The following is an 11294-nucleotide window of genomic DNA, read 5'->3' as shown; positions in this document are numbered from 1 at the left end:
ATTTGACACATGATGGCATGAATGTCTACCCTAAATTGAAGTAAGAGAGCTTTCTTTGGAAGATAAGAGTCTAAAAAGAAACATTATTGACACAACCCAATAATTATCTTAATCTTTTATAGCAGTTAAATTATAGTAATTGAAATAACATCATTTTTATACAAATTCACCATTATCATGCATCCTTTTTATGAACATCAATCAAACAATACTACATTGATAATTGTAAAAATTATTATGTCTACAATTCTATGTTAATAGTAGTGAGATTTACCACTATCATACATCATTGAAGTAACATAATGTTTATATAGATTCACCACTATCATGCGTTCTTTTTATAAACATCAATAAAAAAAAAAACACACTACATCGGTAATTGTAAAAAATCAAAATTGTAAAAGTTGTGAAAATTATAATATGGTAGACTTGTAAACAAAGAAAAGTTAAAAAGATAGCTAGCCCCAAAAAATATATATATATTATAGAGAGAGAAAGTGGTATCTATATCTATCTATCACTCCGCCGAACAGACAGAAAGCATTGCCAAGCTGTTAATATTTTGTTTTGATATTCATTTTTTCCCATAAAGCAATGCCCTGAGAATCTTGGCCCAAATCTTTCACAGTTAGACCAAGAAAAGATACACATGGGGTCCCTTTCAATAATACTAGTAGTGCATTGTGTGTGCCTCCTCAATCCCCCCATTATTTTTTATCAACCAGTTTTTGTTTAAGTGAAAAAAAATAAAAATAAAATAGTGTGTGTTGCTTATAAGGGATCCCAAAGGTTCATACCCTTCCACATCATATAACCCACTACAACACTCCAAAAAAAAACCGGCACAAAATTTTTCATTTCATTCTCTCAAAAACTATAGTCTAAAAAAAACAACCCCAACAACAACAACAACAATATGGGTAGCTCTGTTCATGTCAAAGAGGCTGTTTTGGTCACACCCTTTGAGCCAACACCAGCTCGTGTTCTCACTCTTTCACCCATTGATTCCCAGCTCTTCCTTCGTTTCACTATCGAGTACCTCTTTGTGTATAGGGCTAGTAGTTCTGGTCTAGACCAAGGTGTGATCACTGCACGTATTAAGGGTGCACTGGCTAAAGCCTTGGTTCCATACTACCCTTTTGCAGGTCGAGTCAGGGCTCAGCCAGACGGTTCGAGCCTAGAGGTGGTGTGTCGAGCCCAGGGTGCGTTGTTCATTGAAGCAGTGTCTGATCGGTTCACGCTTAGTGAGTTCGAGAAGGCACCAAAATACGTGACCCAATGGAGGAAACTGCTGTCTGTCTACGTGGCAGATGTTCTCAAAGGGGCCCCACCTCTTGTAGTCCAGCTGACGTGGCTAAAAGATGGCTCGGCGGCTGTGGGTGTTGGAATCAACCATTGTTTGTGTGACGGAATTGGCAGCGCCGAGTTTCTCAACTCGTTCGCCGAGTTGGCCTCTGGGAATCGCGGGCTCGCCGAGTTGAGACCTAAACCCGTTTGGGATCGCCATCTTTTCGACCCGGTGAGGAATTTACACGATTACTCAGTGAGCCATCCCGAGTTCAACCGAGTCCCGGACCTTTGTGGGTTCATGAATCGGTTCTCCAACGAAAGACTCGCTCCCACCTCAGTCATTTTCGATAAGATAAGCCTCAACGAGCTCAAGACTTTAGCTGCTTCCACGAGTCGACCCAGTGAGTTATCATACACGTCATTCGAGGTTCTCTCAGCCCACGTGTGGAGGAGCTGGGCTAGGGCTTTAAATTTACCTTCAAACCAAGTGCTGAAGGTACTATTCAGCGTAAACATTCGTAACCGAGTCAAGCCGAGTCTACCCAGTGGATACTACGGCAACGCGTTCGTACTAGGGTGCGCACAAACCAGCGTGAAAGACCTAATCGAAAAGGGGTTAGGCTATGCCACAACGTTAATCAAAAGAGCCAAAGATAGAGTGGACACCGAGTACGTGAAAAGCGTGGTAGAATCAGTGGGCGAGTCGAGAGCGAGTCCTGACTCAGTGGGTGTACTCATCGTGTCACAATGGTCAAGGCTGGGTTTAGAAAAGGTTGACTTTGGGTTGGGAAGACCTATTCATGTGGGACCCATTTGCTGTGATAGGTACTGTTTGTTATTACCGGTGTTTGATCAAAGGGACGCAGTGAAAGTAATGGTAGCTGTCCCCACTAGTGGCGTTGACAAGTACAATTACTTGGTCCGAAATCCATACAAGTGAGAAGCACTGGATTGTAATTTCATCACATTGACTTTTTGTGTTTTGTTTGACCTCTTTTTTTTTTCTTTTAAATATAAATTTGATTCCTAAAATCCCCAACTTTGGTCCAAGAGGCCAGAGAGTAATTCCCAATTTACTTCCATACTGTGAACCTTTTAATCTCTCTTTTTTCTCAAACCAACGTGGTGATTGATCACATTCACACACCCAAAGTTAATAATTTGTGTCTTATCAAAAAAAAAAAAGTTAATAATTTGTGTGCCTAGCCTTTTACTTGATGACCCTTTAGCATTGCCACGAAGCTTCTTCAATTTTTAGTGGAACATTGAGTATGTTCTAATCAATCTTTGTTTATTATTTTTTTCCCCACAACTTGTTTATTTGATTAGATCTGCCTTTGGCTAAGTACAAAGTTCAAGAGCATCTTGGCTTTTTTAATTGATGCCAAAAGCATTTGCTGGTGTATTTACTATTGCCTTGAAATTAAGCAGATGTTCATCAAAAAGAAATTAAGCAGTGAATAGCACATCATGATCAGTTCACATGTTCCATGAGTCTAAACAGTTTAATATTTGGGGCAAAAAATGCTCTTATTAACAACTATGACAACATGGTCAAGAAAATCCCCATTTGATTTCTAGATTTTGAAAATTTGATTCCCTATGACATTATTAAAAAAATATATATGTACCTATTTATCCGCAGGCTGATAAGGACATGGCCCATGGGATACAGACCCCTTGCCTGCCACAAATGCGAGGAATTGAAGTCCTCCTATGCCACAAGCAGGCAAATGAGAAAGTTCATATTTTGATGTGATTGGAGTACGTGAGGGACAATCATTTCAGATAAACTCATCGTTAATATTACTTTTTAAGATAGATGGATAGGGATCACTGTATATTCTTGGTGTGATGATCACTCCACAAGTATGAGTGCTTGTGGGGTGTGTGTGAGAGACAAAAATCGAGGTTCAAGTCTCCAAGAGGAAGTTACACACACACATATACACTTAAATTAGATTAAAGTAGAAATTCAATCTTGTATAAAATAAAATAAAATAAAATAAAATAAAAGATAGATGGATAGAGAAATTTACCAAACAAATACAAATAAAGTTTTTTGATTTCTCCAATTTTATTAATACAATTTAATGTTTTTTTTTTTGTATGCACAAGTTACACACAGTAACAAACTAATAAAAGATCCATTGAGCACCACTTAGAATCATTGTATCGCCTCATCATTCAATGTCCTTTCACCATTACCATTATGTCACTCACAATCTGGCCTCTCAACCTTTCAAAGTTAGGATCCATGTCCACCAGTGACATTGAAAATGTACACTTGATCAATCCTTCCAAATTCATTAAAATACTTGAAGTGGATAACCACAATTTCACTCATTTTATCTCTACACTTATTGACCGCATTTGGAGGATCCGATTTTCTTTATCTTTTTTTGTTGCACGTATCACTACAGAGCCTAGATATGCAGCAAAATCCATCAACAAGCTCTATTAAGAGCACCTCATAGCATTGACAGACTTGTAGTACCACATGGCTTCTTCATTGCAACCTCTAGTAGGTTGGATGAAAATAAATTCCGACATTGCTTTCTGACCTGCCTTTTTTATGGTTGGTGCTATTGATAGAAATGATGTGGTAGGCCTCCTTTTTGCCTCCTATAGGTCCTTTGATTCCTTTGATTGGTGAAACCCAAGCTGCCCTTTTGGCCCTCAAGTTGGTAGTGCACCACCAACACTTTTTTTTTTGTTAAAAGGAGACTCCTTCCAAGTCATAGAAGCTCTCAACCAGCTACCATCTGTTAGGCATTTTTAAGTTCTCTACATTTTTAGGATTTTTGTTTTATTAATAAATATATTAATTATTCCGTCTACAACTTTACTTGTTAGACAACTTATTGTAAGTGAGATAGGCCTATAAACATCCATTCTCTTTCTGCTTGGATTTTCACCCCGGGTTCTAAAGATGGGTTTGGGCCCTTCCTCTCTTTTGTCTTAATATATACTGTAATTTGTATTTGACCCAAAAAAGGTTGAAGGCCATATAAGTTGTGAATGTAGACACTTGGGAATATTCTTTGGGCCTATATTGGGCTAATATCTTGAATAATTTCATAAAACACTGGAAGGTCAGGCAGTCAGCCCCTTTCCCTTTTAGGTTGGGGCCATTGGTCCGAACACACCAAATCTCTATTGCTGAGTTTCCAAAATGGAATGGGCTTTACTGTTGCATGGCCCATAAGTACTAAATCTGACCACAATGTCCATGGATACTTTTTTTTTTTTTTTTTGAGAAACAGGTCCATGGATACAATACAACATATTTACATGGATTGAACCTCATATTATTCCTTTGGGTAGCCATTAATTCATACTCTGCAGCTATGGTTATAGCATGGTGAACTCAGTCTGACTTGCTTGTGCGTATGATGATAAAGTAGGACCCCTTTATTTGACGAATGGACAATGATCAAGACACCTTCAATGACCTTTCAGAGGATTTCTACTTTAAAAAGTAACATTGTATTGCCTAGCTCTTTTGATATGCACCACTTAAGTCTTGACAGTCGACATCATTGATCATAGTCCAACATTAAATCTTTGAATTTTTTTTTCCTTTATTTATTTATTTATTTAATCTCTATTTGTGTTTCTGAAACACAATTTTTAGACTTATATACCCTAATATTTGAAGGTTATTCCTTTATTTCTTTTGCTCTATCAGACAAATAAATTCGACTTTGTGCCCAATAATTTGTTTGCTCGACAAGCAACTTAAGTCGAGCAAAACAGCTCCAATCTAAGAGCCTCCCCAGGGAATAAACTTGGAATAATTGGCACTTCAAAATCATGGACTATGAGCCATTTTACATATCTCGAGTAAGAAAGTAACAGGCCCTAACTGCATCACAAATCACAATGCTTACAAACCCAGATGATTCAGATGAATAGCACAACTCTCTCACCTGCATGATCATAAGAATGTTTTTAATATCATTTTCATCTTAATGGCTTCAAGTTTCAACCATCTGTAATGCATCACCCTCAATAATAAAATTACTGACACGATCTCCATGATTGCCTTTCTGATTATAATCGTTTTGAATTGATACCAACAACGTAACTATCCTTCTAAATTAAATATTATATGGTTAATTTATAATGTACACGAGACCGAGGTTAAATTACTAGTAAAATCCCATCCTTTTTTTCTCTCATATTAAGGACCAGAGAAATTCTAGTCTCACACGTCTTTACCCACGTGAAAATTGCACTGAAATCAGTGTTATTTTTGAGTGGGTAAAAGTGTGTGAGCAAAGTGTGTGTAATAAACATTACTCTAAATACTACTTGTGCATTTAGGTTATAACCTAAGACTCATATCCGGATAAAGTCATCTTTTCATGTTTTGGTTGCTAAAATAGCAATTGAGAGGTTTTAACACTCCCAATGCTAATGCTCTAAATGAAAGTATACAAATTAAGAAGCACTTAATGCGTTATTAGATGGCTTTTTCATAGAAGTACTTAAAAAAATCAAAATGTACACATATATCAAGAAAAACATTGACAACTACCATGAATTTGTGCATAAAAACCAATGAATTATTGAGAAGTTATTTCTTTCCCCTTAAATTATATTTTTTGAGTTAATTAGATAAAATAATTTTCATTCATGGACTTAAAAAAAAAAAAAAAATTCACTCATTTTGATTTGCTATAAATTCTATACAAATTTTACACGAAATAGATATTTATGTTAATTATAAGTAATAAATTGATATATTGTGAATATATGTACAAAATTATATAATTTAATCATAATTGTAGGTGTGATAGGCTCAGTAGTATATATCTACATATATGTTAAGCCGGCGGCTTAATCCGAGGACATCTAGTGGTCCAAGGACGGGTAAACAATGTCGTGGGAGTCCGCGTTAACCATAATTGTAGGTGTAATAAGCTCAGTAGTATATATCTACATATATGTTAAACTAGGGGCTCAATCCGAGGACATCTAGTAGTCCAAGGACGGGTAAACGATGTCGTGGGAGTCCGTGTTAGTAAATGAAGGGGTGGGGTTGGTCACAAGAGTCCAGGAAGATGGTTCGAGGAGGAATGCCTCCTCAACTGAGCAAAGCAGAGGTCCAAATGTGTGGTTTGCCATCCAAGGCAATGTTCCAGGAGATTCTATTAATAAAGATATACATCAGGAAGGCACAGGACAAAGGGGAACTATGAAATATTTAAGAGAAAACTACTACCACCACATTGAATGCTCTGTAGCTAACTCTCTGGCCGCATTAATGTGGAAGTGATACTTAAACAGTATTTTTCAGCCTTACAGCTACTACCAAACACTTCAGGAAAGTGCTGATGGGGCAGGAATCAATGTCAGAAACCTGATCTACACGTGAAGGGCGGAGATGAAAGAAGGAGGGTAGCATAAAAGAGAAAAAATAACCTGAGGAGAAAGGATCGGAGAACTAAGGGAAAAACACTATAGAAACAAGAGCTAGACTTGTAATCAAATTCAAAAAAAATATATACAAGAACTAATCTCCTCGGATTGTGCCAAGGACGATTTTCTTAAGACAAAATTAGTTTATCTTTGCTTTCTTATCATCTGGGCCAACTGTAATTGTTGTCTAACTCATTAAAACCTAATTTTCTAACTCATTCTCTACAAATTCATTATATTGGGCTCTTTGGGCCTAAATCCTTTAACCTTTTGGGCTCAGGGATCAAAATCGTGCCCCTACAATAATTATTATAAGCATTTTTCTATGTATGTTTACACATAAACATTTATTATTATATATAAACCATGTATTTATTTAGAAATATATTATTTTGAAGTTTGACTTATGCAATAGTTGAGCATAAATTCGTTTACTAAATAAATAACATGTTTATCTACATAAACTTTCATAGCTAAGAAATAAAACACATGTAGTTTATTAGAGTTCAAACACTAGGATACATGGCCCAATCACTTACGGCCACATTGCTAAGTCTTGTAAGCTAAGGCATAAATAAAAGGTTTGCAAAAATAGTGCCTGTTGGGTATTTGTGGTATTCGATAGCCTATTAGCATAATGTTTATTAAAATGTTTAGTTTTTGGAAACTTTTATATTAAAATTTTGACTAAAAAACTAATAATTGGCTTTTTAAAAAAAAAATTAAAGTTATATTATTTGCTAAAATAAAACTAAGGCAGAGGCCAATAAGTGTTTTCCTTTTACTTAAAAAAAAAAAAAACATAATCAATGGAGAATCATGGCTAGACTCAATGATATACAAAAGGTAGTTGCTGTTAGACCTACCTCTCAACTTCTGGCTCTAGAGAAACAACTTCAAAGGGAGTTGGAAGGCATTCTTCACCAGGAAAGAGACATTTGGGCTCTCAAATCAAGAGTAAATTGGATGATTCTTGGGGATAGAAACACGTCATTCTATCATATTTCCACACTAGTGAAAAGGAAAAGGAATAGGATCTCGCCGTCAAAAATAGTGTTGGTGAATGGCTGTATGAGGAGAGGGAGGTGATGGACTATATCAAAAAAGGATTTGAGGACCTCTATTCCTCTTCTTTGGCTTACTCTGAGAGATATCCTTCTGGTGCTAACTAATGGCAAGTGACCTTATCTGAAGAGGAGAGTGAAGCTCTCAACCATGAGGTTTCGGAGGAGGAGATAAAAGGAGCTCTGTGGTCGATGAAACCCTTCAAAGCTCTTGGACCAAATGGGCTTCATGTAGGGTTTTTGGCTCATGGTGGGGAAATCAGTGGTAGAGGAAATAAAAGACATATTCTTGAAGAAGAGAATACCAGAGTACCTTAACCGAACCCTCATTTCCCTTATCCCAAAGATTAAGGGTCCTGAATCTCTGAGTAATTACCAACCTATAAGCCTTTGTAACACTGTTTATAAGCTAGTCACAAAGATAATAGTTGGTCGGCTAAGGCCTCACCTGGACAAACTAATCTCTCCCCTTCAAACTGCTTTTATCTCAGGTTGGAAAGGAACTGATAACGCAATCATTATTCAGGAACTCATCCATTCCATTAGCAATTCAAAAGGGACGGAAGGCTTTATGGCTATAAAGATTGATCTTGAAATGGCCAATGACAAGTTGGAGTGGGGCTTATAAAGGAAAGGCTTATTTGCATTAATCTTTTAATGGATCTGGTAGAGTTAATTATAAGCTGTATTTCCACAGTCTCAACCTCTGTCCTATTTAATGGGGGGGATGTTGGAACCAATTCAACCTTCTAGGGGTATCAGATAAGGGGACCCATTGTCCCCTTACATTTTCATTCTGTGTATAGATTTTCTGGGTCAGCTCATTGAGGGTAAATGCAGAGAGAAGCTATGGAACTCAGTCAAAGCTTCCAGGAATGGTCTGAGTTTCTCCCATCTTTTCTTTGCATTGCCATCCGGGAGGTGATGAATATTTTTGTGAGAATTCTGGGCAATCAGTGAGTGAGTCAAAGTCTAGGGTGTATTTCTCAGCTAACATTGTGTTTGTTTTTAGACCCTTAAAACACAATTGGATTAACCTAGTTAATTAGTCAAGTGATTACTTAATCCAAATTTCAGATCTAGGTTAACACACAATCATATAATCATATCAATGTTGTACGGCACCGAGGTCCCAAGACCCAGATGGGCCCTGGGCTCAGGCCCAATGGCACGGCCCCATCGCCTTAAGCTCTGCTTGAAATTGCTTTCAAAGAATACAAGTTTTGGGCCTCGTCTCCTAAACTATGCTCGGCATAAAACTTCCCAAACGGTCAGTGAAACCTTGTCTAGGCGTACCATAGGATGCTCGGGGAACATCACTACCGAGCAAATTCACCTGAGTTGGAACCAAGTTCCAAGGCCATAATCATTATACTCCACTCTCACCTAAACATCCACTTATAACAGATAATATTGGACCTCCAATTGCACTAACAATGGCAGTAATCATGATCTCCCCACTAACTTAAAACTATAAATAGAAGAAGTTAGGGAAGAAGAAGGGGTTCATAAAAAAAGACAGAAAAAACAGTTATTTAGAAAGAGAGGAAGAATATTACTTTGAGTCTCTGTGTCGAGAACGACCCAAAGTAGGAAATCCTGAAGTCCACTTTATAAATGAATTGTGAGCCCAAGTGAGGTCGAGCCTAACAGTCTCATTTCAGGCTTGCACAAATGTAAAGTGCGGAATATAAAGAATATAAAGATATGATGACCCAAGAAACCAAACCGGTAAAAACCTAGGGAGGATTTAACCTAACTATCCTTAAGGTAAACTTGAATTCGCTATGAAAGAATCGAAGTTTTACAATAGCGACTTAGACCACTAAAATCCTATTGCTACCCACCAGTAGAAAACTTACTGACACGACCACGTGGCAGCTCCGAGACCACGGACTCCTTCTTTCTTGGATTCTCCAGCAAGTACAAGCACTCCTGCTTGTGTATCTGTAAGTTTTTATTGCAGCAACTAAATGATCATCAAGCTCTCAATGAAATCTCCTTCTTGATAATCCTAAGCATGTGTGAAGGCAACCACCTCTCCGATCTCACAAGAAATTCACACACACAGCAAATAGAGCAAACTAAAACGTGGCTAGGGTTTTCCCATTTATACTTAGGACAAAACATAAAACCCTACACGTCATTTAGGCTTAGGGCTGAGTTGGAAAAATCTGCAGAAAAATGTTCTGCCTGAATTTCGATCAGTCGAGTCTAATTCCTGATCGATCGAGCCAGGCAGAATCATACTATAACTTCTGCAGCAACTCGATTCTAACTTTACATAAAACGCTTACACTTTGAGCAAGTCTAAACAAGACTATAAAACCTATTTTGATCATGGTTTGCCAACAATACAAATTAGAATTCTGATACATTAGTTTCTAAGTACTTAGAACCTAACAAACTCGCCCTTTGGCAATCCGTTACAAAGAAAAGCCCATTACACAAATAATGCCCATTATAACAAATCCAACCTAACTACTATCTATCAGTTGCAAATGTAGACAGCAGCACAACTGAATCAACCTGTATATTTCCTAAAACACTTAAACAAAACGCATAAACGCATGTGTAGAAAATATAAGTAAAACACAACTAACTTCTTGATTTCACATAAAACAAAATAAAGACATATATCATGAATAACTCATACATATAAATCAATAAACAGTGAAACAAGAAACATATAAACAAAAACAATGTATCTCCCCCTATCAAAAAATACATCAAGAGCCAAAAAAGGTAAATATACAATGAAGTACCTAGATATAATCTAAATAACTCCACAAGCTCCAAAACATAAAAAAACTCCCTCTAAAACAAAAATCTCCTCTACAAAGTACACAAAATATACTCCCCTTTATTGTGACAGAATGCCAAAGGGTACTCAGAATCCATCATCAAAAGGAGGTGGCGAAGAAGAACGTCAAAGGTGCTCTAGATCAGCTCTCAAAGCAGGAATCTCATCAAGCATATCCACCAAAAGCTGACCATGAGCCGCCTGAACCGTCATGATAGTCTCCAACGTACGTCGAATGTCAAAATCATTGGAAGTAGATGGTGGAGGAACAGCAGCAGCAGCAGCGGTATCAACAGGATCAGCAGACGCCTCACCAGAAGTAGTTCTTATAGCAGAAAGAGGAGGAAGGGGTGCGGTATCAGAAGGATCAACTCTACGGCGTTTAGAGCTCAGTATCAACTGAGCAGCCTTCTGCCAAAGAAAGGTGACACCTATGGGAGCTACAATATGAACAGACTCAGAAGCAGGGAAATCCTTTAACCCTAAATGTAACAAAATCCGATGAATGAAAACTGGAAAGAAGAGAGCGTGACCAGTGGAGGCACTCCTATGAACTTCGTTCAAAGAACGAAGAAACAAATGAGGGAAACTAATAGAAGCATCCGTGACAAGAGCGTACAAAAACACACATCGCTCAATAGGGATGGTGTGAAGATAAGAGATAGGTCACAAAGAATGACAAGCTATCTTAAAGAAAAGATAATGAATCT

General features: G+C 37.5%; 1 protein-coding gene across 1 annotated transcript; it reads left to right on the top strand.

Moving 5' to 3' along the window:
* The first annotated feature begins 854 nt into the window (after positions 1-854).
* LOC115958300 (omega-hydroxypalmitate O-feruloyl transferase) lies at positions 855-2272 on the top strand. Its single transcript, XM_031076704.1, has one exon. The coding sequence runs from the start codon at positions 917-919 to the stop codon at positions 2228-2230; it is 1314 nt and encodes a 437-aa protein (XP_030932564.1). The 5' UTR covers positions 855-916; the 3' UTR covers positions 2231-2272.
* The last annotated feature ends 9022 nt before the right edge of the window (positions 2273-11294 follow it).

This window comes from Quercus lobata, chromosome 8 (genome assembly GCF_001633185.2).
Source record: "Quercus lobata isolate SW786 chromosome 8, ValleyOak3.0 Primary Assembly, whole genome shotgun sequence".
Classification (NCBI taxonomy): domain Eukaryota; kingdom Viridiplantae; phylum Streptophyta; class Magnoliopsida; order Fagales; family Fagaceae; genus Quercus; species Quercus lobata.
Note: the sequence above shows the minus strand (reverse complement) of the source record. Positions and strands in the feature narration are given on the sequence as shown.